Consider the following 27,114-nt stretch of genomic DNA (forward strand, 5'->3'; position numbering starts at 1 on the left):
GTCCTCTTGTGCTTTGTAGGGAATCCTCTGTTGGTTAATGAAGGTCTGTTTGGAGAGACTACGGGAACAGCTCACTCCACCATGATGCTGATGTCGCTCTAGTAGATTTTTTTAAACTTTTAGATTTCCTGGTTCTATGATCATGTCAGTGGCAAATAGAGACAATTGTTGCATCTCCTTCTCCAATATTTACATGCATTACTTTGTCCTTGGCTGAACCGAGCACAACAATGCTGACCAACAGTGACAGCAGGAGTCCCACCACATCCCAGTTTTGCTGGACTTGGCTGTCACATTTTGCCATTGAGCACGACATTTCCTGTTTGGGGTGGGTAAATAGTCTTTGTCCCTTTCCCTGCAATTCCTATTATACCAGGAGCCTTTAAGGGGAAGAGTTGTGTAACTCAAACAGAGGACCCTTCTGAGGACATAATCTGATGGCTCCCCCTCTGATTTGGTGAGTTACTCTGGTGGTCCTCTGACAGTGAGGGCCCTCGCTTTCTGAAAGAAGCCCTACTTGGTCATGGTGTCTTACGTTTGCTAATATTTTATTTGGAAATTTATTTTTGTTTTGTACTTTAAAAAATCAGGTTGGTATTAAGGCTTTGATTGGTTCATACATTAATTGGGGCCTTTTCATATTTTTTAGGATCTGAGATAGTTTAAATAGCATCTCAGGAAGGCATTTTGACAATACCTATCCTTTTGATCCTGCAATTCTGCATGTAGGTATTTATCATACAAAAATACTTGCTAGCAGTTCCTAAAAAAATTACACGTAGAATTGCCTTACGATCCAGCAATTCCACTTCTGGGTGTATACCCAAAAGAACTAAAAGCAGGGACTTGAACAGACATTTGTACATCAATGTCCATAGCAGCATTATTCACAATAAGCAAAAGGAGGGGGCAACCCAAGTGTCCATCAATGGATGGATAAGCAAAATATGATATATACATGCAATGGAATATTATTCAGCCCTAAAAAGGAAGGAAATTCTGACACATGCTAATAACTTAGATGAACCTTGAAGACATCATGCTCAGTGAAATAAGCCAGTCACTAAAGGACAAATACTGTATGATTCCACTTGTATGAGGTCCTAGAGTGGTCACATCTGCAGAGACAGAAAGTAGATTGGGGGTTACCAGGGGCCGGGGGGGGGGGGGCATTGGGGGAATGGACAGTAGTTGTTTAATGTGCACCAAGTTTCAGTTTGGGAAGATGACAAAGTTCTGGAGATGGATGGTGGTGATGGTTTCACAACAATGTGAATGTACTTAATGCCACTGAACTAGACAATTAAAAATGGTTAAAACAGTGGATTTGTGTTATGTGTATTTTATCACAATTAAAAAAATGTAGAAACACCAAAGATTTAGAACACTGAAAACTATTTATAAAAAGAATAACGCAGTCGAAAGGTTTATTATACCAGATCTCAAACTCACAGTAATCAAGACGGTATAGTGTTGATGTAAGGATAGACATCAGTGGACAAAATACAGACTCTAGATATAGATGGACACACTTTGGGGCAATTGATTTTCAAGAAAGATTCCAAAACCATTCAACAGTGAAAGGAGAGCCTTTTCCACGAACAGTGCCGTGACGACAGATCTGCATGGGAACACGTAAATTGGGACCCCTCCCTCACATGTGAGCTATGGAGTATAATATGACGAGCTTTCCCCTTCTATACAACTTCTTCTCTACACTAGAGTTAACAGCTATTTTGTCTGACTAAAAAAAAAGTACTGGCTGGTATCACAAGTGCACACGGGGCTATCACTGCACCATTGTTTAGAGAAAGCCTGGAACAATCTATCCATCAGTAGGGGACCCATGACACTGTGCTGCTGCCGCCACACAGAACATGATTCTGACATTGAAAAGGAGGAGGGCATTCCATCTGTATTAACAAGGAGCAAACTCAGAGGTACCGCGTGAAAACTAAACAGCAGGTTCAGAGCCACACGTACACAGGTCAGAAAGGCTGGGTGGCGGAGACACCTGTGCCAGCCGTTCTTCCCTGCAGACCACATAACACACCCTGCTGGGTTAAGCTGAAAGGAGCTGTTGGAGAACAGCCATAGCTCCCAGGGTCTCTCCGAGGGTCAGAGACTCAGGTTTAGAGGTACACTCGCCGAAAGCTCTTTTCCAAAGAACAGTAACCAGCCAAGGATGGTGCGGCCCAGTTCCCAAACTGCAGGGCCTCTTCTGTGATCTCCCAGGACAGCCAGTCAAAGACCCAGGCGCCACAGTCCGCCAGCCTGGCCAGCACCGTGAGCGCCCCGACTCACCAGGGCCGAGCAGCCGGGCAGTGCAGTCTCCTCTTGCTCTGGCTCAATCTCAGCTGTGGTCAGGAAAACATCCCGACAAGGTCTAACAAGGTATATGCCACTGCCCAAGTCCACAGAGACTCGGCACGCCTGGCCACCTGGTCCTAGGGAGCGGCCCTAACTCTGAAGGGCCCTCCTGACATGGCCCAGGCCACTGATGCCCCACAAGTGCCCCGGGCACAGGCCCCTGATTCTCATGGGTTCTCTCCTCCCTCCTTTCCCTATGGGCATGTCTGTTTCACCATACGGCCTGGCAGACCTGCTCCCTCCTGTTCCCCTGGTCTGACGACGTGATGGCATTACCGTGTGGATAAACGTGGCTCTCGTGGATGATGAGATGATGCGGGTCCCTGGGAACAAACAGTGGTGTAGAGCAAGTTGCTGAAGAGCCTTGAAGGAAAGCACTGAAGTTAGCTAGTGCCCTGCAGGGCACAACCAAGTGTCAGCCGGTGTTCTCTGCTCACAGGACAGAGAGAAGTGCCAGGTGGTGTGCTGTGTATGGTTGCAGGGGTGTTGATTTGCTCCAGTTCCTAAACCTCATATGGGACAGTGGCTGCAAATGGCATCCCCACTGGGCTGAGCTGATGGGGATCACCTTTGTTTTCAAAGACCCATCTGTCTTGCACAAGCCAAACCGAGATGTGCCAGGAATCCACAATCCTGCAGTTTTCAAGGCTTTTATCTTGGAAGGTGGGGCAGTTCCAGGGGCCAAGTGAGGGATTGGGCCAGTTCTTTGGCCCAATTATAGCTTCAGAAACTGAGTAGGTAACCTCAGGACGGGTGCAGGGGCCCACTGGGCCCACGTGAGACCAAGCCGGGCTGGGACTGCACGTAGCCCTCTCCCCCATAAGCCCCACTCCACGTGTGGATCTCTGTGGTGTTCCGAGTGCTGGCGATGGTTGTGGTAGTGTCCTGCGTCCTCTCTACCACAGACTTGCAGCAAAAATGCCAGCTTTGTTTAAGAATGTCCTTGACAAAGCAGTAACAATGATTAATTTGATTAAATCTTGGCCCATGAGTACATGTCTTTTTAATATATTGTGATAAAATGGAAAGTGACATAGAGTACTTCTGTTCCATCCCCATGTATGGCGGTTGTTTGAGGAGAAGCATGTGTACAATTGTTTGAGTAGCCAGCTGAAATAGATATAAAACATTTTTTTTAATGGAACACAATTTTTACTTGAAAGAAGGACTGACAGACATTCCAGTTACTCAGACTTGGGTACCTGGCAGACGTTTTCTTGAAAATGAACAAAGCGAGCCTGTCCCTTCAAGGAAAACAACCGATGATATTTGTGACCAATCATAAAATTCAAGGTTTCCTGCACAAACTGTAATTTTGAAAAGCTTGCATCCGCCACCATGAGCTTCACCACTTCTCAAAGTAGACTTTGCTGCCGAGATTGATTGTGATATGCACAACGGTGGGTTTTCGGTACTGTTTAATGAACTGCGCCAACATTTGGAAGACCTGCGTAACTCAGTGAACAAGATTTTCCAAATGCCCAGCGTGTGCTGTTACAAAAGCATGCGTGGATAAAGATGCACTGAAGTGCAAGATGGACCAGCGGATGCTAAGGAGACACAGAAGCGAAAGCTCACTGATGTGGTTTCAGAGTCCACGTTGCAACTACCCTTTAAGGAACCACTATTTGTCAAATTTCTGTGCAGTATCGAGCAAGAACGTCCACAACGATCTGCAGATGTTATTAAAATATTCCTTTCTTTTCCAAATACAAACCCACGGGAGCTGGATTTCCGAAGACGCTCATGATCTACAGCCAAACAACATCCAACAGCAGACTGAGTGCAGGAGCAGCGACGGGAGCCCGGCCGACTTCTCTGACACCAGAGACTGAGGAAATGTAACACAATGCCCCTCTCCTCGCCACAACATTTTGTTTTGGAAAACATATTTTTCATGCAATTGTTATTCACGTTAACAGGTAATGGGTGTTTTATTTTGAAACGAATAAATATTTTTTAAAACTTAGGTTTCAGTTCTAATAAGGTAATCTAATAGGTACTAATACTGGTAGTTAGAACCCACACAAACAAAAGCTCTTTGGCATCTTCAATAATTTTAGGATTGTAACAGGGTCCTGAGACCACAGTCTGAGGTCTGCTACCCTGGAGGGGGCACATCTAGAAACGGAGAGCTGAGCTGGAGCGTGTGTTTCTCCAGCTTTACAAGATAATGCCAAACCGTCCCTCGAGATGGATGTGCCAGTTTACGCTCCCACCAGCAGTGTCTGAGTTTCTGTTTCCTGACCTTCCCAACTTCCATACCGACAGAGGGCACACCAATCTCACAAGGACGAAATGGCAGGTCCGGGTTTCATTCTGCAGCCCCCATGCTTCAGGAGGCTGAGGTGTCTGCCTGTGTTTACTGGCCTCGGACCTTTTGCCCCATTCCTTTTCATATGAATTTAAAAATAATTTCGACCATTTCAAAACATACAAAAAACACAACATTACAGAGAGTATAGTTGGAATTACATTAATCAAACGACATTTTACTTTATTTTGGTGCTTTTAGGAGTATGCTAAATTTCTCCACATGATCAAGGTATCATTTTAGATTTTTCAATAAAACTGAATAGTTTTCTTCATATAGATCCTATAGCTTTCTGGTTAAAGTCACTCCTACATATTCTACAGTTTTAAATCATAACTGTGAATGGAATATTTTTCCATTCTCATATTTAACAGGTTTAAAGAACTCTTGATCTTTTGTATAGTTGGTTTTCTGGGTATACAAAAATATTATCTGAAAATAAAGGTAATTTTCATTTCTTCATTTCATCTCTTACTCTGCGTGCGTCATCTGTCTTAATGCGTTAGCTATAAACGTCAAAACAACGTTAAATAGTAATGGTGACATTGAGCACGTGTCTGGCTCCTGATTTTAGTTTTCAGTGTTAGCATGTTGTTTTGCTGAATCTTATCAAATATCTTGACATTTACTGAAATAGTCGCTTTTTCCTCCTTAATTGACCAATAACTACAGAAGAAAACAGAAAGTCGTTGCCAGCACACTGTTTATGAAGGGCGCGATCCAGGCGGTTCTACGCTGAGTTCCCCCTGACGGTGAATGAGTCTGTCCACCCCAAGCAAGGGCACGGGCGGTGCCAAGTCACCCACCGACGCAGACACAGAGTCGATCCCAGACTCTGACGAAGAGAGCAGGGAGAAGAAAATCGACCAAATGACCTCTAACTACAAATGCAAATGTGCTAGAAGATACATTGTACGTGACGCCGCGCAGTTCCTGAAACACTAACACGTCATCGCCGTGATTCTAGGAACGCAAAGACGTCTGAGGTGAAGACCCTGCTCCATAACTTACAGCCTCACTTGGTCACCTCCTGGGGGAACTTCGGGGCGTGGCCGCCCTGACAGGTTGCACGCATGGTCGGGGTTCCGTCCAGCACCCGCTCAGGCCCGGCCCAGCAGGGCCCAGGGTTTGTTAAAGAAGTGAGTTCTTGTGGCGGCATCTTGTCTAAGAGGCAGATGGGCAGCTGAGCTAGAAATGAGCCAGGGTGAGCCCTCAGCCCAGGGCTTCAGCACGAGAGGCCTCCAGGTCCTGCACCTTCGCAGTGGGCGCTCGAGCCAGTTGTGCGCATCTCTTCCCAACTATGGGTTCCGTGACGTCATGTTGGTGGCTGAAACTGGCTTTGGTGAGAATATTTACACCACGGAAATTGGCAGGTTTACACTTTAGGGCTCCATCCCACCACTGCAGAGCCGGTCAAACATTCACCAGACACACTACTGCCTTCAGTCCCAAAGCAAAATGACTCGAGTCCACAGCACGTGCCCTGGGGAGATCTCCGAGGCTGCTCAGGAGGGGCGTCCTGCCTGCCCTCTGGCCCCACAAAACACCCAGCCTCTCTCTCCCCGCAGACAGGCCTAGGGCTGGCCTAGTCACCATGTGGGTGACCACCTGGGCGACCCTGCGTGGTTAGACACCTGGCAGAGCCCAGTTACTGCCCGGCTGACCTCAAGGGCCACTGGAGGGTCAGATGAGCTGGTGGCTGTCACATCAGGATGACCGAACCACGGCAGCCTCCTGGCAGGATCCCAGCTTCCACTCCCCCGCAACAGTCTGTCCAGCCGTAGCCAGAGGGAGCCTCTCTAGACCATAAGTCAAACCATGTCACCCGCCACTTACCCACCCATCATGTCACCTCAGGACCCTGCTGTGTGGGCAGCAACTTGACAGTCCCAGGGGAGAATCAGACACTCCTGTGTCCAGCCTCCTTTGCAGCCAGTGACCAAGAGCCCAAGGAGCCAATGAGACTAAGGAGGAATTCAGTGGAGCTTCTGGAAAGGTTTTCCTGCTGGCGAAGGGGCAGAGGCAGTGCGGTGAGCTTTCTCTTGCAGCTCTGGCCGCCCCCATCCCCAGCTCCTCCTACCCCGTGAATCCAGATCCAGATCCAGAGTATGGCAGCCAGAAGCTTCCTGGCTGAAGCCCTCCCCACGGGCTTGGGGAGCCGGCCCTCCATCGCCTGGCCGTGTGCTGTGCTGCTCCGGGGGCTTCCGCTGGCGGTGCCCAGCCTCCCTGGCGGTGTCCAGCCCCTCTTCATCCTTAAGGTCGGCCCTTGCCTTCCAGCACCTACCACAACCTGCTGTGATTTCCCTTGTTTGTCTCCTTTGCTGGGGTGTAAGCCCGCGAGGCAGGCCTTTGTCTCATCCCTACCGTGTCTTCAGCCAGGAAGTCAACCAGGAGCCATTGCTGTACTCGGGGCAGTACCAGGGAGGCAGTCGAACACCCAATGCTCCAGGCACATGAACAGAAGGCCCCTGGAGGGCAGGGTGCTCTCTGGGGTTTGCTCTGCGCTGGAGGCCACCTTAGGGTGGACGCGGGAGACCCTGGCGAGGGAGAAAACAACTGTCTCCCCCTGGGGAGAGACTTCCTTATGGGCACAAACCTGCTACTAAGCTATTTCCACCTACTTCCGTTTCTGGAATAGCCCAACTGGGACACCCCCTCCTAGCCAGTAAAAGTGAACTCTGCTTCCAGGAAGTAATGAAAAATTACATATTTAATATCAAAAGCTGTTTCAAGTATCATTGATTGTGACTATGTTGGAGAGCAGATTCCAGGACATTCCTACTGGGGAATCACCCTTCAGCGACCCTGGAGTCCACGGCCTTGTGTCCGAGGAAGGCTTTAATGCTGGAGACTGCGGCCTTGTGGTCTCCCAAGGCCCGGGGTCCTCAAAAAGCCCCTTGGAAGTCCTGATTCAGGAGCAGCCCCCCGGGGGCCAGGATGGAGGCCGTCCCTTCTCTGGGACCCGGCCAGGCCTGGGCTGGACCAGCGTGCCGAGCTAGGCCCGGGCAGGCCTGAGTCACGTCCCCAGTGAGCCCGGGCCCTGGCTGCCCGCCCAGCGGCCTAGACGTTGGACTTGGCGATGATCTTCTCGAGCAGGCTCATCATGCGCTCCTGCAGCTGCAGGCTCTGCACCTGCAGGATGTTCTGCTGGTCCAGCACGCGGCGCACCTCGCGGCACGTCTCCTCCATGGCGCGGCTCAGCTTGCGCTGCTCCTCCAGCATGGCCTCCAGCAGTCGCAGCTTCTTCTTCTGGAAGTGGCTGCTCTGTACCTTGCGCTTCTTCACGGGCCGCTCGTCTGACCTGGAAGCACAGCGCCGGCGTGTGGGTGGCTGGCCACAGAGCCTGGCCAGGGGCCCTGCCTGACCCTCCTGACCACCATATTGGACAAATGAGAAACTGAGGCCCTGGGGAGTGAGGCCAATGCTCGGGGCCTTGTCATCCGTGCACCCACGTCCCCTGACAGTGAGAGGACAAGGGGGCCACAAGTTCTGCTGTCCTTTGGGTCTTGAGGTGACCCAGTCATTGGGTCACAGGGCAATCCAAACCTCTATGGTCTGGAGGGGCGGGGTTCACCCTGCATGAGAGCACCCCCAAACCCACTAAGCTGGGTGGGCAGGGGGCACAGGCCCAGTGAGGGGCTCAGGAGTGGGGAGAGCCCCCCAGGGAAGATGAGGAAGCCTGGGTGGGAGGGGTGCTGGGCAGTGTGGCTTCTCCCGGGAAGCTAGAGACCACCAGTCCCAGCCAGCCTTGGGCAGATGTGGAAACTGAGGCCCAGGAGGAAGGGCCTGGGTCCTGGGCCCCCTTCAGCTTGGCGGCCTCGAATGGGACCAGCACGCTGTGGGGGTGGGGACGCCAGGAACACAGGTGCCTATAGCAGGGAGGGGCCCGTAGAGGCCTGGGCCACCTCCCCGGGAACGGAACCTCTGGTAGGCAGGGAGGTGAAGGCAGCACAGGCCAGTAGCTGTCCTCTGGCTCTCTGCTAGGGGGTGCTGGGCATCCCTGGTCTAACTGGCCCCCACTGGTGTGCAGGGAGCTGCCAAATCCCACCAGACTCCAAGGCCCTATCCACCCCCTGACCCAGGCCCTGTGCTTCTGAGCAGAGCAGGGACCTAGCCAATGTCAGGGCGGGACAGCAGTCCCCATGTGCCGGGCCCTGTGCAATGCCCGGGGCCGCTGTGAGTCTGGGAACTGGGTTCAACCCATGGAAACAACTGGCCACAGACCTCAGGTTTCCCTGCTAATTCCATCTGGCAGGCAGCAAAGGCATTCTTGTCTGGGGTCTTCGCTGAGAAATCTCTGCAGGGAAGGGGTGCTGGACAAACCGAGCAGCAGCCCCTGACATTGGAGGTGTCACAATTGGAGGGACCCTCCCTGCTCCCCCCCAACCCCCAGATATGCCTTCCTCACCTCACCTCTGTATGACAGACTTGAAGACAGGGGCTCTGGGGAAAGGCAGGGCCAAGACTCAAATCCACTCTTCCTGTTCTCTTCCCCAACTGGCCAGCTCCTATTCACCTTTGAAAGCCCAACCCAAATGTCCTCTCCTCTGGCTCCCCTGACCTGCACACCAGAGGGGTGTGTCTCCTGCACGTCTGTCTGCGGGCATCTAGAGGGCAGGGTCATATGGCCAGAGCAGGCCCTGCTGGAAGCATATGAGGGACAGCAGAGGGGATGGGTATGCCCACTCCAACCAGGTTCCGAGGACACTCTGGAGGCTCAGCCCAGCACCTCCTCCCTGTGCTGAGGACCAGCCGGCCCAGCAAGGGCAGGGTCTACTTGGGGGTGAAGGGGAGCCTGGAAGCCAGAAGCTGAGGGGCAGGCCGGGAGGGCACATGGGGCATGGCGATTGGCCTCCCTCCACACGCGGGGTGTGTGCTGAGTCTGCTCTCTCCTGACACTCCCAGCCATCCTCGGAGAAGGTACCCATTGATCCCCATGTTACAGAGGGAGACTGAGGCCCAGAGAGGTCAAGGACTTTCCACACAGCTAAAAAGGCGATGGAGCCAGGAGACAGACCTGGTCTGTGCACATGACAGCCCACGCTTCATAACAGACTGCCTTCCAGTCTGAGGCCTCCCCATCTGAGGCACCACTGGGCTGAGGCTTCCCCATCTGAGGCTTCCCTGGTTTGAAGGCCCCCTGGTCTGAGTCTTCTCCGTCTGAGTCCTCCCTGGTCTGAGTCCTCCCCGTCTGAGAACTCCCCATCTGAGGCCCCCTGGTCTGAGTCCCCCTGGTCTGAGGCCTCCCCGTCTGAGTCCTCCCCATCTGAGGCCCCCTGGTCTGAGTCCCCCTGGTCTGAGGCCTCCCCGTCTGAGTCCTCCCCATCTGAGGCCCCCTGGGCTGAGTCCCCCTGGTCTGAGGCCTCCCCGTCTGAGTCCTCCCCATCTGAGGCCCCCTGGTCTGAGGCCCCCTGGTCTGAGGCCCCCCTGGTCTGTGGTCCCCCTGGTCTGAGCCCTCTGGTCTGAGACCTCCCCGTCTGAGGCCCCCCTGGTCTGTGGCCCCCCTGGTCTGTGGCCCCCCTGGTCTGAGCCCTCTGGTCTGAGGCCTCCCTGTCTGAGTCCCCCTGGTCTGAGGCCTCCCCATCTGAGGCCCCCTGGTCTGAGGCCTCCCCGTCTGAGGCCTCCCCATCTGAGAACCCCTGGTCTGTGGCCCCCCTGGTCTGTGGCTCCCCTGGTCTGAGCCCTCTGGTCTGAGGCCTCCCCATCTGAGGCCCCCCCTGGTCTGAGGCCTCCCTGGTCTGAGGCCTCCTTGGTCTGAGGACCCCTGGTCTGTGGCCCCTGTGGTCTGTGGCCCCCCTGGTCTGAGCCCTCTGGTCTGAGGCCTCCCCATCTGAGGCTCCCCTGTTCTGAGGCCCCCCTGGTCTGAGGCCTCCCTGGTCTGAAGCCCCCCTGGTCTGAGACCCCCCCTGGTCTGAGGCCTCGTCTGAGTCCTCTCTGGCCTGAGGCCTCCCTGTACCTGGAGATGCTCATACACCGCCTCACCCTTTGCAGCCAGCCTGGGATGGCAGAGAATGCCACCGCCATGACAGTGCTGCCCCTTGCCGCTCGCAGCCCCTTCTCTGGACGCCAGGCTCCTGGCCCCGCTGGTGTGTGGGGCAGGAGAAGGAAGAGCGCACGCTACCTGAACTTAAGGGACAGTAAGCTGGAGGAGCTGTCGGAGCGATCGTCCTGGAAGCGGCCTTCGTAGGAGCACTGGTTATACGGTAAGTACAGAGGGGTGGACTTAGCAGACGGCGACAGGGATGCCTCGGTCTGGGACGTGGAGGGCCCCGGCTGCTGGCTGTCCGGCAGTTTGCCATCACAGGACTCGGGGACCTTGGCCAGAATCCTATCAATGGCTAGGTAATAGGGCCAGTCTGGCGGGACAGACTCGCTATCTGTCATGCATTTTAATTTCCTGAAACGAGAGACACAAGAGCCAAGGGTGAGAAACACAGCCGCCCTGGCCCTGTCCCGCCGGGCCCTCGGCGAGGGACACTCAGGGCTCCGGGACCCAGGGGAGCCACGTGGCACAGGCGGGAGCCACTCTTGGCCAGACAGGCCTCCCCAGAAAAACTGGCCAGGTTCCAGGGCCAAGGTGACATTGGACTTAGAAAGAAGTCAGGCTCGGGACCTATTCCGCCTTGGATGTTGGAAAGGAAGCACATGCCCCGGATGTGAACAAGGTGATCTGTAAGTGCAGGGACCTTGGACTGATTCCCACGGTTTCTCTGTAGTATCTAAACTCCCTGCAATGAACAAATACTGCTTTTAAGTAAGCTAGCCAGAAATAATAAAATATCGTAATATAGTAAAATGTATAATACAATACAAACATAGGCATATAATACCGCAACTTATATGTAATATAATACAAACATAGAATACTGTAATATAATAAACTTGTTTTTCTAAAGCGGATGCCTTGGGAGAGAGAACCGCTCAGGATTCAGTGTCCGACAGATCTGAGTCTGTGACTCGTCTCCACCACTTTGCTGTGTGACTTTGGACAGGTTCATCATTAACCTCTCTGAGCCTCCATTTTCACATCAGTAAAATGGGGATGATGGAAGCCAGCTCCCCACACAGCTTAGGGAGGATTTAATAAGACAGTGCCCGGTGCCTCTGGAGAGCCTGCAAACACCAAGCTGTCCACATATCATTGTTGGCTGAAGGTACCAGGAGCAGTAGGGCTGGGCCTGACAGGGCCCCTCCTACACTGCCTGACACCCCCATCCTCACTCAGACCCCAGGCCTAGGGTCTGCACAGCGCAGCTCTGTGCACCTTGGGCCCAAGCCCCTCCCAGGCCCTGTGTCCTGCCTCCCCCACAGACAGGCCCGGCAGGCCCTCTTGAGGTGGAGGACGGGGAGAGAGGACTGCAGGAGAACCACGCAACCCGGTCAGGCCAGGAAAGAAGTGACAAGAGGGGATGAGGACGGGCTCTCCGCCCCATCAGACCCAGTGCCTCCTGAAGCCCAGCGCTCTGCAGGACCCCAGCCTCAGCCTGTGGACCCCCACCTTCCTGCCCTATGCTCCTCCCAATGTAGGGAGGCCTTCGAGCCACAGAGTGCCCTGTGGCCAGATGGCTCCTGTCTCCCGACATTCTCTGTAGGGCATGGCCACTGGCACTCTGGTCAGTGGAAATAACGAGCTGGCCATGTGAACGAATTGCCCCCAGCAAACAGGCACAAGTGGACTGTGAGGGTGTCTGCAGCTCAGGGCAGCAAGCAGAGGCCAGTCATGGCAGCAGGTGGCTTCGGGAGCAACATCCACCAAGCGGAGGGACCTCAGCAGAAAGCAAAGGAAAGGTCACACCCGGAAGCGCACGGCTGCTCGTCTTCCCGGCCGCGCCACTGTCCACCACCCTGGAGGGCTGTGCGGATGCTGGGTGCAGGCGGCAAAAGGCTGCGCTGGGGGCCCCACACCAGCCCCCCCGGGCTCCCCTCCAGCCCCTCCGGAGGCCCCCAGCTCTTGTTCTGCCCCATTCAAGCCGGCCCACTGCTCAGAGAAATGAGGAAAGGCCTGTTCCCGGTGCAGGAGGCCCCTTCCAACAAACCACGCTCCACGGAACCCGGCCGCCCCCTCAGGCTTCCTTAGCCTGACAGTCTTAATGAACAAAGAACTATCATGAGCAAATAAGAAAAGCCTCTGCTGGGGGGGAGCTCTCTGAGGACAGATAGATAAAGAATTTGTCAGCAAGTCACAGCGTCATGTGGTCTTGTGCAAGTCCCTCTCCTGCTCTGGGCCTCAGTTTACCCCTTGGTGAATGGGAGCTGTGAGGCGCCGCGGTGGGTGCGTGCTCCATAAACTGTGAGGTGCTGTCCACGCACACAGCCTGCAGCGGCTGGAGTGGGGCCTCCTGGAGGGCCCAGGCCCTGCCTCTGCTGCACCCTCATCTCCTGTGGCCTCCTTGGCCCACACCCCCCGCCTCCAGGAATGGAACAGAATCCCTCCCCTGGGACTCTGAAGAAGGCTTTCAGGATAAATAATAAATAACCTGGCCAGACACCAATCAGAGCCCATGAATTACTGAGTCAGACGGGAGGCTGGTCAAAGGGCCAGGATCGCCTCTGCAGCCCCTCCGCACCAGGCACTGAGGGACGTGCCGTGTGAACGGGGGCCAGAGGGTCGCGCTCACCTCGCAGACAGCTCAGCCCTGGCACTGTGAGCTGGCAGCTGGAATTTAACAGCATTTACGCTAAGTGACTCTGATGCCTTCAGACCTGGGGCAGCTGCCTTGCTTCCGGTCCCTGGATCTGGCAGGGGCTGGGGCCGCGGGTCAGAAATGGGCCTTTGGATAGGGCCCGCCTCTGGACCTGATCCTTAAGGGCCAAAAAAAGTTAAGTTGATGCAACTGAAGACAGCCTTTCAGTTGTGAAGGGCCCTGCGGAGCCTCTGCCATCTCCAGGCTCCAGGTGGGCCGCAGGCCGCAGGCCAGGCAGGGTAGGGAGTCGTCCCCTTACTGATTGGTGGTGGTGGGATCCTCTCACCCACAGAGTGTGGCTCTAGGTGCCTGAGGCAAACCTGCAGGGTCCCGTCTGTACCCAGCCCTGGTAACACATCCACTCCCTGCCCTCAGCGGCCACCAGGAGGCCCGGGAGGATCAGTGCCCAGCTGAAAGCCTGAAGACTGAGCTCTTGGGGGCAGCCCCAGGCCAAGCCCTGCCCGGCCACCCACAGCACCACTGGGGGCACCAGTTTCTCAGCACCACGTTCCCCCCGACAGCCGCTAGCTCCTGACTGACCTTCACCCCAGCAAGACCCTGGCCCATCCATGACCTTCACCCTGCCTGTGACCCTCTGCAGATAGGCCTGGGCCCCATGTACCCAGGAGCTGGGCATGTGGGGCCATACCTGCCTCCTTCCCTGGATGTCAGAGCTGCCCCTGCCTTGGGGTCCTGTCTTTGGCCCTGACTAGAAGCTCCTCTCAGTGGCCGGGGCAGAGGGCCCACCATGGGGTAGGGCAGATGTAGAGGTGGAGCCAGGTCTGGGTCCCCACCACTTCTGTCCACAGACAAGGCTCCTCCCACAAGCAGGACCCCCTGGGCACTCAGGGTTCCACATCAGCCTTGCACGCCCCTCTCCCCTACGCTGAGGTCAGTGCTGTGCTGTGCTCACAGTTGACAGCTGAGCTCAGTGGATGTGAGAATGACAGCGTGTCAGGACCAGGCAGGACTCAGGCCTGGGAGCTGAGCCTCCTTCTCACCTCGGCCTCAGTTTCCCTGCCTGTGTAGCAGCACCTGCCCCCCTGCTGAGCAGAGTCGAGCCTGGGCTGGTAGCCTGTGGTCTCCTGGCTGGGGTAGGGGGGGTATGTAAGCCAAATAGGAGCCACCTGTGGAGGCCTAGGGGACGGTGCCAAAGGTGTCCTTGGCGCAGCCCTGGCCAAGGCCCAGGAAAGCCTGATCAGTCCCAGCCCTGCCCTTGCTGGGTCTCAGTTTCCCCACCTCCCCATTGGGAGGCTGCATCAATGGTTTCTCTAGGCTCTGTCTCACCCGGTGGGGCTCCACCCCCACAAAGCCAGAGGGACCCATATGTCGGCCAGCCTGGTGGGGACCCCACACTCTTCCTGACTTGGCTCTGAGGAGGCCAGGAGCAGTGCCCAGCAGCCTGGGCTCGGCTGTGCGCACGGGCTGGCCCGTTGGTCCTGGGGCGGGACTCAGGGACCCGAGGCCTCGTGCAGAGTCGGCACGCCGCGGCGGCCTACCTGTACTGGAAGGTCATGTTGGTGATCTTGATCTTGATCTCCTCGCCCAGCCGGCGCTCGCCGGTCATCTCGAGCAGCTTGCTGGCCATCTTCTCGTACACCTTGGCGTTGCGCTTGGTCTGCTTCAGCTCGTCGAAGAACTCCTCCCAGACGAGCATGAGGCCGCGCATCTCAGCGTCGGTCCAGTTGCGGGCCCGCCGGTGCTTCTCCGTCTGAGGAGACACAAGGTAGCCGGGCACTTCGGCCGCTGCCATGCTGGAGGCACCTGCGGGGTTAAAGGGGCGCGCTCAGGCGAGGCCGCAGCGGCCTGTGCACCATGGGCGGGAGGGAGCCCTGCTCCTGGAAGGCAGCTCTGTGCTCAAAATGGGGCCTACATCTGACAGGCAGGAATTTAGTTAAAAGCTTTTAAACGGGAAACGTCATTTTGATGTCACGTTTCCATAGCAACAGAGCAACTGCATAAGCTACCACAACAGAAACCTTTTAACTGAAAGCGCAGGAATCGGGGCCATCCTGACGGCCCATCAATATTGCAGCGAGCAAGGCAGGCCCAAACCGGCGGCCCAGGCGCCTGGTCCTGCCTCCCGCCTCAGCCTGGCAGCCCGGCTGCGCCAGCCCTGGCCATGTAGAGCGAGGTGCCTACGCTGGGCTGACCAGCTCTAGAGGGGTGGGAGCCAGGCTGCAGCCCCCTCCTCAGCCCTGCCCTGGTTCACACAGGCAGGGGCCCGGGGAGAGGCCAGGACAGGGAGCTGGGGTGAGACAAGCAAGGAGACCAGGGGCAAACAGAGGGGGACGGAGAGACCAAGAGAGGAGGACAGACAGACAGACGGGGGTGGGAGGAGCAGAGATGACACAGAAAGGGGAGGCAGACACAGGGACAGATACCCTCAGGGACCCTCAGCAACACACGCATGCCAAGACAGCCCTGGTGATGCCCCGTGCACAGTGTCCCCTGGCCAACACGCTTACGTTTTATGATGGGAAACATGAGCGTACAAACACCCGTGGGTGAGAGTGGAGCTCCGCCCCTGAGCAGACCCCTGGCTCTGCCACAGTCTGCCTGTTTCCCTCCTTGCAGTGGGACTCCTTGCTGGCCCATGTGATGTGGGGTCGGCCGAGGAGCCAGGACAGTTCTTAAGGGCAGAGAACAGCTGGAAGCAGACAGTGTGTGCCCCTCCTACCCTGGGCAGCCCCATCACAGCCCTGACCACCCTGCATCAGCTCCATCTGCCTTCTCCTCCACCTGGCAGGGCAGGGTGCTCCTTGTATCCCTGGCACCCCACAGAAAAGTGTTTGGTAAAGGCTGCTGAGTAAAAAAATGAACAGATAAAAGGCCAATCTTAAGTAACCCCCCTCCCTTCCCAGTAGATCACTCGACTTTGCCTTTGGACTTACTGGCAAACTCCTATTCATTCTTCAAAACCCTGTTCTGGCATCGCCTCCTCTCTGAAGTCTTCCTACTCTACTTTGGTCCTTCCTTGCTTTTTCCCTCCTGCCAATTGGACCTACCTTGAGACAGCTCGTTTCATTTTTTACCTTCCAGCTGTGTGACCCTGGGTTAGGAACACTTGCAAAACGGATAGTAATAAGAATTTGAGCACTCTCTGAATGCTGGGTGCTGTTTTAAGCACTGTAGATGTGTTTCCCTCTTCGATCCTCAGGGCACTCTTGCGAGGGAGGCTGGCACTGTTGCTATTCTCATTTCACAGATGAAAAGCCTGAGAGCCAGAGAAGTGAGGTCACCCTGTGGGCAAGGGGCCGGGCCAGGCAGGCTGGCTCGGAGCTGGGTCTGAGCCCATGCTGTGCTGCCTCGAGAACGAGCACCTGGCTGGCGGGCTCCCTGGGAAGGACACCCGTCGACCCTCCTCTGCCCACAGTCCTGGGCAGCGCACACATGGCGTAGCCAATGCAAAGTGCTGCGTGCCTGGGCGAAGGCTCCCACCGCCTCCCGGGACCTCCTTGGAGGCCCCCCAATGCCAACCCTGGACAAGGTGGCTGCTGGCACTGGCAGGGCCCTTGGGCTGTGGGACCCTCACCCTTCCTCTGTGGGCCTCTGCCAAGGCTTGACTGAGGCTCGTCCTGAGGCCTCTAGGGCCAGGCCGAGTGGACACGGACGCTGACCTCCAGCAGTGGCTAGGTTAGGGGCCACTGTAGGACAAAGGCGAGCTCTACACTGAGACAGACAGGAGCAACGGCCCGGCTCACTCGAGAAAGCAGAAAGGCATTGTGGGAAGGACCAGGTCAGCAGAGGCAGCGAGGCCAGATGTCCAGAGCGTGTGGGAAGGCTGGCAGCGAGAGGTGCTGCGACTGTGAGGGGGTCGGGGGAGTGTACAGCAGCAAAGCTGGGCTTCAGAGCCAGGCTGGCGATGGGCCCCTGTCTCGGCGGGGTTGAGGGACTGAGGTGCCCACTGGGGCTGGCCCCAGACTTCAGAGTGAGTGTTAGCAAGGGCAGGAGACCAGAGTGATGGAGCCTGTGGGGACGGCAGAGAGAAAGCGCCACCTAAAAGCATCAACACTCAAAATGTAAAAGATAAAACTCAGAGAGACGGTTTATCAGCATGAGCCCATCACACCTGCTGGACAGGCCGTGATGGCCATGTTGAGCCCCGCCCCGGCCCCCAGGCACACGGTGCCCAGCCAGGCACTCATGTGAACAGGCTCAGCGCACCCCGTCAGATCCTGCCTGTCACCTGTGGGGTTCTGGTGGTGGCCTGAACTCAGGGGAAGGACTTACGAAGTCCAGGCTGAAAATGCCTGTGGTCAGTAGAGGCACCTGACCGTGGACAGACGAGTCCCAGCACAGGGGAGCTGAGCTTGTGGCCTGAGTGAGTCCTCTGGGACCCTGAGGGAGGGGCCGAGGCCCTCGGGTGGAAGGAGGGGAGGTACCCAGGATAAGGCAGGCCGGCTGGGGCGCCCTTCTCCCTGCAGTCAGAAGTGGAAGTGCAGTGGGAGAGAGCAGCAGGGGCACTCAGAGGGGCCTCCACACCCCCTTCAGTAGGTTCCTGGGTCAACGCCTGGCCCTGCTGTCAGCTTTCTGTGGGAGCCCCTTCCTCCCTGGGTCTCAGAGGGCACCTGGGGACACAGGGACACCACTGCCTGGCCATGCAGCGGCCCCAGGAGGGCTCATGACTGCTGTACTCCTCCAGGCCTGGGTGCCTGGCACAGATCACTCAAGAGTAGTTGCAGAATCAATGAGTGACTAGGACCACCTCCTCCAGGAAGTACCCCCTCCTCAGGCAAAGGATTTGACGCTCCCAAGTGGCCCAAGTGCTGGCTCTCTGCCCTACCTGAGGACCTTCCATCAATCACAGCTCCAAGGGCCAAGCGGGACTGTCTTACTGCGCCTCCCAGCACACAGGGCAGGGGTCCAGGGGGAGGCAGCAGAGCACGGCCTTGGAGATTCTGGAGAGGGCAGCGGCTGGCATGTTGGCCTGGCTGGGGCTGGTGAATAACCAGGAAAAGCAGATGCCCCAGGCTCCCCAGCCTAAGTAACACCAGGACAGCTGGTCCCAATGCCTCCCACAGGCAGCTGCTGGCCTGCGGGCATCACTGTCCACCCTCAGGGTCCTTGCAACCAGGTGGTTCCAGAGGAGGTGTCTACATCTCCTGCTCGCCCTCTAGCCAGCACGTCCAGGGGAGTCAGGGTAAAAGGCTGACCTCCAACCATCTCTTCTTAGGTTTCAGTGGGCAGTGGAAGCCCCGGGGAGGGGGAGTCCTGGGGGTGCTGCCTGAAGCAGAGCCCTCATGTTGGGCCCCCAAGGACAAGAACAAGCTGGGCGGGAGGAGGTCCAGGGCCTGCTGCCCCCGCTGGGAGGGATCTGTCTGTCCTCTGCTGGAGAGGGGGATCCCTACCTTGGCACAGCTGCATGACCTCAGTCTCTGCGGGCAGGGGAGGCAGAGGGCCTGGGGCTGGGCATCCGGCAACACCTGCAGGGAAAAGGGGCAGTCAGGCCTCAGCAAGAGGGAGCCCGGGGGACACCTGTGCTCAGAAGAGGCCCCTGCCCTCTACGCCTCTCTCTCTCTGAACCGACACTCAGTCCGTGCGATACTATGAGCACCTGCCCTGCCCAGCCTGGCAGGCTGACCTGGGAGCCCAGGGCAGGAAGCGGACATGCCCCCTAAGGGCCTCCAGCACCTTCCAGGAGCAGGCAGCCGTGAGCTGAGCCTATCACAGTGGGAGGGAAGTTTGGCAGTAGAACTTGGCCTGGACAAAGGCAGGGAAGCAGGAGAGGTGGTGGGGGTGGGGGAGGTGGGGAGCGTGAGTCTAGGGCCGGAGGCGGCAGGGCAGGGCACAGCATGGGGGCAGGGTTGAGAGGATGACATCTTGGCCAGAGGAGGCATCGATTCGTTTCAGGATGGCCTGGCCCACAGCAGATGCTCACACGAGACCCCAGCCAGCTGCCTAGCCCATGGTTGAGGGCAGGGGACCAGTGGGTCCAGTTTGCCATGCTGGCACCACCTGCATACTTGGGGAGGACAGATCCTTAACTTTCAGCCCTCTGCCTCGGTGGGCAGGCCCCAACCCTGACCCAATGGCTCCACTGGGCCCACCCACAACCCTAGGGTCCTTAGAGAACATGACCAGGACAGGGAGGAGGCCATCTGAGTGGCCCCAGGTTTCCTGCTTGGGAGGCCAGTGGAGAGGAGCCATCCAACCAGATGGGGGAGGCAGGCTGCTGAGGCCTGAGACCCCATGGAAACTGCAGGAGGAGATGCTCACGGTTTCCCACAAGAAGCCTCGGTGACGCCACAAAGCAGGCCCGCCCCTGTGCCACAAGCCCCTGGGCCCTGGCAGAACGCCTTGTCCAGTGGCGCTCAGGCCTACCGTCAGGCTGCCCTGAGGGGCGAGGTGTGGACCGGTCTGAGGGATACACCCCCCACACCCCTACAAGGGCTCTCAGGTGTCGTCAGGAGCAGGGGCTTCCTCTGAAGAAAAAGGGGGATGTGCTGGAGACAAGTCCACTCACACCAAAGGGCTTGGCTGCTTCTTTCCAGGAGCTCTGGGGACCTTTTCTTTCTGGAAATAACAGGTAGGCCAGTTGTGTCCAGGTGCGCCAGCCAGGGTCTGGCTGTCCTCGCTTGGATGGGGGATGGGCATATGGCTTAGGTAGCTCTGAAGGCTGAGGTCATCGAGTTGTATGACACAGGAGGAAACAAGTTTGGAGAGAAGTGCCCCCCATCAAGTGTTCACAGAACTGAGGTGAGAACAGAGCCCCATGTGGCCTGTTCACCAGGCCCAGCAGCCAAAGGCCCTCCAAGCAGTTTCCTGCCAACAGTGTCCACACCTTCAGCACCAGGACTAAGTCACGAGCCGGTGTCTGCAGGCCAAGACCACACTGTCACTGTCCCTGTGCAGGGAAAGGGGGTCCTGTGACCTCAGGAGGGCAGGGGGCCCAAGGCTGCTAGAGAAACCGGGGAAGCCCAGGTGCACAGTCACAGCGCTGCACCCCAAAGGCAGGGGTCAGGCTGCACCATGCTCGCGCCTCTCTGGGCACTCACCACGGTGCTGGCTCCAGGACTGCCCTGCTGAGGGAGGGAGGGATCACTCCCGTCCACTGACCAATGATGGGACTTCAGCAAACATTTACGAAGTACCCGCCCTGAGCAGCCCACAGCCCAGGGTTTTTGCCTGCAGATTGGTGGGTAAAATCTCTACACCCCAACATTGGTACAACACTGACCACCATGGCTCCAGAGGTGGGGTTCCCCAGAGCTAAGGAGGACTGCACCCTGTTTAGCTCAGTAAAGACTTTGGGAAGAGCTGGTATTTTGGGCGGGAAGGACTTACCAGCCCCAATGGACAGGGAAGCATCGCCATACTCTATAGCCCAGGAGCACGGGTGCCAATGGCCAATGAGGCGAAGGGGCCAGCTGGGCCATGAGCAGGCCTCAAAAGCCAGGTCCTGGCCCCGTGTGAGCACTCCAGTCCTTACCACCCCTCCAGGGCCCTCGGCCAAACACAGAAGCAGAAACTTAGTGCTGAAATACACGTGGCCCCTGTGTAAGTAGATCAGTCACTTAACCAACGTGGCTTTTGCAACCACGGCTGCCGGGCAGAAAGAGCACTGCGCTGTGGTCTGTGGGGTCCTCAGAGGAAGCACCAGCCACGCCCAGGCCTGGGCCTGCTTCCTCACTCGCACCACACAGCCTCCTGGGGGCCCTCCGAGGCGTTGGGCATTTGCTGGTGTGGCAGCCAGCTCTGCCATCCCTCAGCAGAGTCTAGGTTCTCCATAAGCAAAGAAGGCCTCGAACAGCAATTTATGGTTTAATTTTTTCCTTTAATTCAGATGTACAACATTTGCAGCAGTTTAAAAAATTTAAATATACATCTTACATCAGTCCTCCTCTCTCCTCTTGGAAGTGGACAGTCAGGTCTGGGCCAGGCTCCGGGACACGCCCATCACAGCCCTGCCAGCTCCCAGCACGGTAGGGACAGCGGCAGTGACGAAGTGTGAGCTCAAACCCCTGCTGACAGCCACTCTACCACAGCAGGAAGCAGCGAATAAGGGCAGGGGACCCCACTTAGCTCAAAGCCAAACCACACGTGGCAGGTCCACGACAGCCGCGATCCTCCAGCGTCGGTGGTCACCCCTCGTTTGCAATGAGAAACTCCACAGTGACTGTCCAGGGCCAGATGCTCCCAGAAGCACTCAGGGGGAGTGGGTTCCTTCAAGTGCATTAAAAAGTGACAGGTGCATTTGGGAGAGTGGCCCCTGAGCCTTCCAGACCACCGTCAGTTTTCACTGCCATCTGAGTGGGCCCCTCCCTACTGAGGACGTGCCCAGGCCAGCAGCACAGGGCACAGCGCAGGGCAGGCCTCTTCTTATGAGCCATCCCAAGCTCTCCAGTGAGCCCCGGCAGCTCCTGGTCACTTTCCCATGCCTGCCCAACGTCCCACCAGATGGAACGGCTCCGAGTCTCACCCTGGCCACAGCTATGGTTTTGGACGCTCACTGCAGAGGGAGGGAGAAATGCCAACGTGAGGATGTATGGTAGGAAGGACGTTCTTGGTATCGAGAGGAAACTAGCTTCACTCCCCACAAATCACACAGAACCAAGCCCACCGAGGCCCCTGCAACAGAGGGAAGTGTCGCCTGTGAGCTGGCAGAGCTCGGTGATTTTGTTGAGTCCATCCCAGCCGAGGAGACAGCAGGGCTCACTTCCGCTTCACAGAAGCGCGCCCCAAGGGCTCAGAGATGAGCCCGGGGATGACGGGGGTCTGTGTGTGGTCAGGGCCTCATCTGATGCTACACCCTGGGTGTCTGGAGGTGTTTCAGTGTTATTCTTTTCTCCTGAAAGGACACATTTGCCAGCAAAGTGAGAGAGAACATAGTGAAGGGCACTTGGCAGCTGGAAAAGTCACCTGCACACCCAGCGGGGCCAGCGAGAGGGAGGCACATTTCTGGAGAAGACATGGTTAAGTGCATCGCCCAACAATTCCACCCTGGTTCATTCAAATCTTTCCTGATACCACCAGCAGCAAAACAAAAACAACCTCCCCCTCAGTCCCCAAACCTGACAATCAGATTAGTATTTTCAACAAAATTTGGATAATATGATTGGTGCTCACTGTAGACTTTTAGGAACGCGATAAAATCTTAATCCCTTCTGCACAGAGTTGATAGGGTGGACTATCTTAGTGGGATTTTAACGAGCAAATCACGCCAACTCTTAGTCTCAGTCACGCGTCACGCAGCAGACTCCACGTGGCAGGTCTAAGACAAGCCAACTTCTGTAAAGGTCTGACACGGCCATTTTTAGAGGCCTTGCATATTTGTGTTCTAATATATATATACACACATATAATTACAGATACGTATGTACATATGCATATACACACACCGTCGTCCGTGGGTAAAGTAACGTCACCCGTCACCTCATACCCATCTCTGGGGTGCACAGGCAAGTCTTTGGGGTGGCATCATGGCCAGAGCTGGGTTCCAAGCACCCTCATTAACAACTGACTGTTTTAGGTCACGTCACAAACTAGAGAAGACCAATTAAACTCTCAGTTGAGCCCAGTGACAAGAATCCTAAGGGAAATGGTTCCAAATTTTACATTCACAGTGTTATTTCTCACAAGTATAAACATCTAGCCAGGAACAACATCCGGCATATGATGGATCTATCTCAGAGCTGCTGAAATAACCCAGGGGGCGGGAGTGCAGAAAGTTTGGAAAACCCTCCTGTGTTCACATTCTAGCAGGCTGTGGGAAAAGCTAGGATGAGAAATGGGAGCCGAAGTGAATGAGGGAGAATGGTGACTTTCTTACTTATTAAAATTCAGTAGAGTCCCTCCCTTAAGGTCCTGCTCAGACACCTGACCCATTTCCACCATCCGTGCCCTCGCTCGCCAAGGCCTCTGCTAGGGCTGGTAGGTAAAGCCAAGGGCTGCTCTGAGGAGGCCCCACGGCCTCCCTCATGTGCACGGGCAGTGGGTAAATCCTGCACCCAGCTGGCCTCAAACTGCTGCAGCAGGAAAGGGCTGGAAGGAAGCAGCAGTCCCGGGGGTGTGGGGGGCAGCTTGAGGGCCTCCAGGCCGCTGGCTGTGTGCATTGCAGGGAGACGTCAGGCCTGCACAGACAGATGTGAGGGGAACCAACCATGCGCCAAAAGGTCCCTCCTCCTTTGCAGACTCTGGAAAATAGCTTCAAAATGATCTCCACTTACCATACGAAATACTTAAAACTCTGACTGTACTTAAGCTCATGACAAACTGACCAGCATGCCGGTGACCAAGTGACTGGCTGCCTCTGGGAACCAAGGAGGCAGAGTGCTGGCTGGGGTCACACGGTCAGAGAGCATGCAGAACCCCCCATCTTTAAGTGCCTGGTGAGCTCCTAAGCAAGGTCACCTGACGGTCCAGGCCTTGTTTGCATTTGATGGTTTGGCTACAGTGGGCCTGGAAACAGAAAGCTGGTCCAGGGCCCCGGCCTGGGGAAGCAGCAGCAGCTCTGAGGGAGCTGTGGGTTGGCCAATCACTGCCCTGGTCCATCTCATTCCTGCCTCCCCAGGTTGAACCCCATTTGCATTCTCCTGGGCCAAAAGGAGGTCAGAGGTGCTGGGGTCTTTCTCTGACAGTTGCTAGGATGCCAAGCTTTGCTCTTAACCAAGAGGGACACAAACGTAGCTCAGTTACACCCTTGGGGCTGCTGGGCCAAGCATGCATCTGAGCCCCAACATGCAGGAGGGCCACGTGGGGGGTGGATGCCAGCACCAGCTGGGCCAGCTCGGGACGGGAGCAGAGGATGTCAGAGCCGGTGTCTCTGAATTCGACAGAGGCTGCTCACAGCCAAGCAGTCTGGCCTGGTCGGCGAAGTGCCAGGAAGCTGTCCCTCACTGGTGGTGGCAGAGCCTAAAGAGCTGCAGCCGGCACAGAAAGGTGCCTCCTACGCACAGGACAGCTGAGTGGGCACTTTCTCAATCCTTAGACTGGGGCTGGATGGAGAGTTCCTGATACAGACATCTGAACATTAACACTCCTCTAAATTCTGATTAAATACGAATGCATGAAAAGGGTGAAGTGAGCCAGAGAAATGACAGAAAAGCCATCAGCCTATTAAGGAGGAATTAGGAATTGGGTGAGGGGAGTCACTGCAGGAGAGGGACCAGCTCCTGTCCACTTCCATGGAGGCTGGGCATGCAGCATAGACTTTGCAATGCACATACTTTACACGGGCATAGAAAGATACCTTAAAATTAATCTCTTTACTGATAGAATTAAATTTTAAATCCTGAGAAGAAACAGAGAAAGGGAAGCATGGTGCTGGGTGTCGTGCTCCCAGCCACTCCACCGAGCGCACGCCACTACGTTCAGTCCAGATGCCAGGTACCACAAGCACATCCTGCTAGGAGCAGGACCACGAGCCCCAGGCTTCCTGAGCCTCACTGCGGAGCCTTGGGGGAATGCTCTCTAAAGCCTGATGGCACTGCCTTCTGCCTACTGGACACCAGAGGGGGCTAGTGGCCAACCTGCGAGAGCAGAGGACTTAACTTCTGTCCCAGATGCAAGAGCAGCTGTCACCTGGTGACAACATCAGGAGGAAGATAAACACCTGGTTAGCTGGCATTTAATACTAGCTATAGCACGAAGGGTTCGCAACGCAGCTGCTCTTGCTTCCTGTGAGGACTCAGGCTCAACCCCGAACAGTACTGCATATATTCTCTGCAACAGAGTGCTTCTGCCACGCGGCTGGGAGGGACACTGCCTGGCTCCCCAATGGGGCAAAGTGAGGGCAGCCTGGGGTGCCCAGTGCCCCCAGCACAGACAGGGCCCTGGGTCCAGTGCTGCCTCACTGCCACACCAGGTGGGCGCTCAGCACGTGGAGACCTTGTGGACATTCCGCAAACAAGTCAGCAGTTGGTGGTACGGGTTTCCTGGTGCCGCAACCACCTCAAACACGGACTGAAAGGCCCTGCGGTCCAGCTCCTCCTCTATTTGGTGTCTGTAAAAGTCTGTGGCCACCAGGCAGAAGAGGTTAACGTCCACTTGCTCCAGCTTGCCCATCCTGCTGATGACGTGTGGAAGGCTGGCAGGGGAGTTAAGGAGCAAGGCTGCAAGAGAGGGGAGAGCATCTCCCTGTCCTCAGCTGGGAACGCCCTCCATGACAAAGGTTGAGATACAGGCCCAGGAAGGCCTGAGACCAGCCCACAAGCGGATGGAGCAGACCTGGGCTGTGCCAGCAGCAGCAGCTGCTTCCCACCTTGGCTCCTGCCAGCGAGTCTACGACACGTCCCGGGACACCACCCATCTATAGCAGAAAGCCCGGCTCTGCCCAGTGGAGCAGGAATAGGCCAGGCAGAGCTGGCTGAGGAAGCCGGAGCCCTACAGGGAGTACATTTCTCTCGGTAGCACTTACCTGGCCTGGCTCCCTGCACAGCGCTGGTGGCTGGTGCTCCTGCTAGCCCTGCTCCCCCAGAGTGAGGGCAGAGCCATGGCTGCCCTGCCCAGGCCCTCCCAGGCGCGCCGGACGAGGTCTGCTGTCAGCACCAGGAGAGCCGTCTGCTCAGAGGCTCTGTGGTCTGTCTTGGGAGATGGTTGCCAAAAGGGGAATTTGTTACGTAAAAGGAACTTCCCCTTTTGGCAGCCAGGATTTTTGGGGTGGGAACTGGATTTTTACTTAAGCCTTTTACCCAAGAGGATGATACAAGGCACAATGACAAAGGGCAATAAGCAGCAGCATCAGTGACACAGCCAGCTGCACAGAACCCTCAGAGTGGACAGGGAAGAGATCTGCAGGGACCTCTGTGTCCCCCTTGCCCTCCACTCCTCAGAGCAACACCCTGGGCCCAGCCTCAGGGGCAGTCCTGGTTGGTATGGTTTCCTGTTTCCTTGTCAACATTTTACTCTCTCAGGGCTTAAGGCAAATGCTATCTTGACATCAGGGGTTTTGTGGAGGTTAGCTTTCAAAAACTTTAACATAAAACATCAACGTAGACGTTGACAGAAGAGTTTGCAAGGACAGTGGCAAGTGGGAACTGCTATGTTCCCTAGGCCGGCCGCAGCCCCAGGAAAGGATACACTGCTGAAACCCACGGGCTGGTGGAAGCACTGACGAAGAAGCAGGAGAGACTCCACACGGCCATGGCAACCGGGGCCCTCTGCGTGAAGTTGGAGAGAGACAGCATGACCCAGTCCCGGACCATGGACGACTGCCCCGTGCTGTGCAAAGTCTGGAAAACCTGGGAAGGAGAAGAGGCCGGAGCATCAGGGCCACGGGGCAGCCCTGAGGGAGAGGGAAACAATTCCAACACCCGAGGTTGGGTGAAGAGCTGTTGCTGGTTCTGAAAGGGGAGGAATCAGGCCCCCTGGCAAATCTACTAGGTTAACACATTCTGACGGTAAAGGCATCCAGTCTGGAAAGTCCGGGGTCAGCCCACCTCAGGGGCTTCCCCTGCCCCCCGTGCCCTCACCTTGTATACTACAGTGGCCATGAACTGCGGGTATGGCTGCTGGTTGGACAGAAACTCTCCAATGACTTTGTTCATGACGTCCTGGGGCGGGAAGAAGTCATCTAAAAACTGAGGAAGGATTCGCGCCACCACTCTGGCTTCACAAGGAAACCCTTTCCTGATCCTAAAAGGAGGAGACACGGATCAGGGCCTTGCCCCACTCTCCACAGCTCCCAGCCCTCCACCCTGGCCCTGGAAAGCCTGTTGTCTGAAACCAGGCTGACCACTCAGGGCAGCCTGATGCGGATCCAGGACTGGGAGGCGCCCTGGACCTTCAGGGGCTTTCCAAGGGGGG

General features: G+C 56.3%; 2 protein-coding genes across 7 annotated transcripts in view; both read right to left on the reverse strand.

Moving 5' to 3' along the window:
• Positions 1–1,397: 1,397 nt before the first annotated feature.
• On the reverse strand, positions 1,398–25,860 carry MSANTD1 (Myb/SANT DNA binding domain containing 1). Of its 3 annotated transcripts, none has more exons than XM_023638472.2 (5): positions 25,727–25,847; positions 18,720–18,794; positions 14,868–15,132; positions 10,806–11,081; positions 1,398–7,985 (listed from the first exon to the last, which is right to left on the reverse strand). In XM_023638472.2, the coding sequence occupies exons 2-5, from the start codon at positions 18,733–18,735 to the stop codon at positions 7,745–7,747; spliced, it is 798 nt and encodes a 265-aa protein (XP_023494240.1). In that variant the 5' UTR covers positions 18,736–18,794; positions 25,727–25,847; the 3' UTR covers positions 1,398–7,744. The 3 variants fall into 3 exon arrangements, with proteins under 3 accessions (XP_023494240.1, XP_070118937.1, XP_070118936.1); XM_070262836.1 differs by having other exon boundaries at positions 14,868–15,079; positions 25,727–25,776; XM_070262835.1 differs by lacking the exon at positions 18,720–18,794 and having other exon boundaries at positions 25,727–25,860.
• The window catches only part of HTT (huntingtin), a 165,625-nt gene continuing 159,635 nt past the window's right edge, over positions 21,125–27,114 (reverse strand). For all 4 annotated transcript variants that reach the window (XR_011437274.1, XM_023638468.2, XM_023638466.2 and 1 more), the window contains 3 exons: positions 26,781–26,943; positions 26,389–26,549; positions 21,125–25,396 (listed from right to left, as the gene is read on the reverse strand). Coding sequence is in view for 3 of the 4 variants with exons in the window: in XM_023638468.2 (XP_023494236.2) it covers positions 25,183–25,396; positions 26,389–26,549; positions 26,781–26,943 (538 nt within the window). In the remaining variant the exon portion in view is untranslated. The remainder of the gene's footprint in view (positions 25,397–26,388; positions 26,550–26,780; positions 26,944–27,114) is intronic.

The sequence above is a fragment of the Equus caballus genome, chromosome 3 (genome assembly GCF_041296265.1).
Source record: "Equus caballus isolate H_3958 breed thoroughbred chromosome 3, TB-T2T, whole genome shotgun sequence".
NCBI lineage: Eukaryota > Metazoa > Chordata > Mammalia > Perissodactyla > Equidae > Equus > Equus caballus.

What these genes read in the sequence shown, in the direction of transcription:
- MSANTD1 (XM_023638472.2), bottom strand. An exon ending in AACATGACCTTCCAGTACAG is followed by an intron (nt 11,082 to 14,867) that starts GTAGGCCGCCGC and finishes CTCTCGTTTCAG; the next exon opens with GAAATTAAAATGCATGACAG. An exon ending in TTACTGTCCCTTAAGTTCAG is followed by an intron (nt 7,986 to 10,805) that starts GTAGCGTGCGCT and finishes CTGTGCTTCCAG; the next exon opens with GTCAGACGAGCGGCCCGTGA.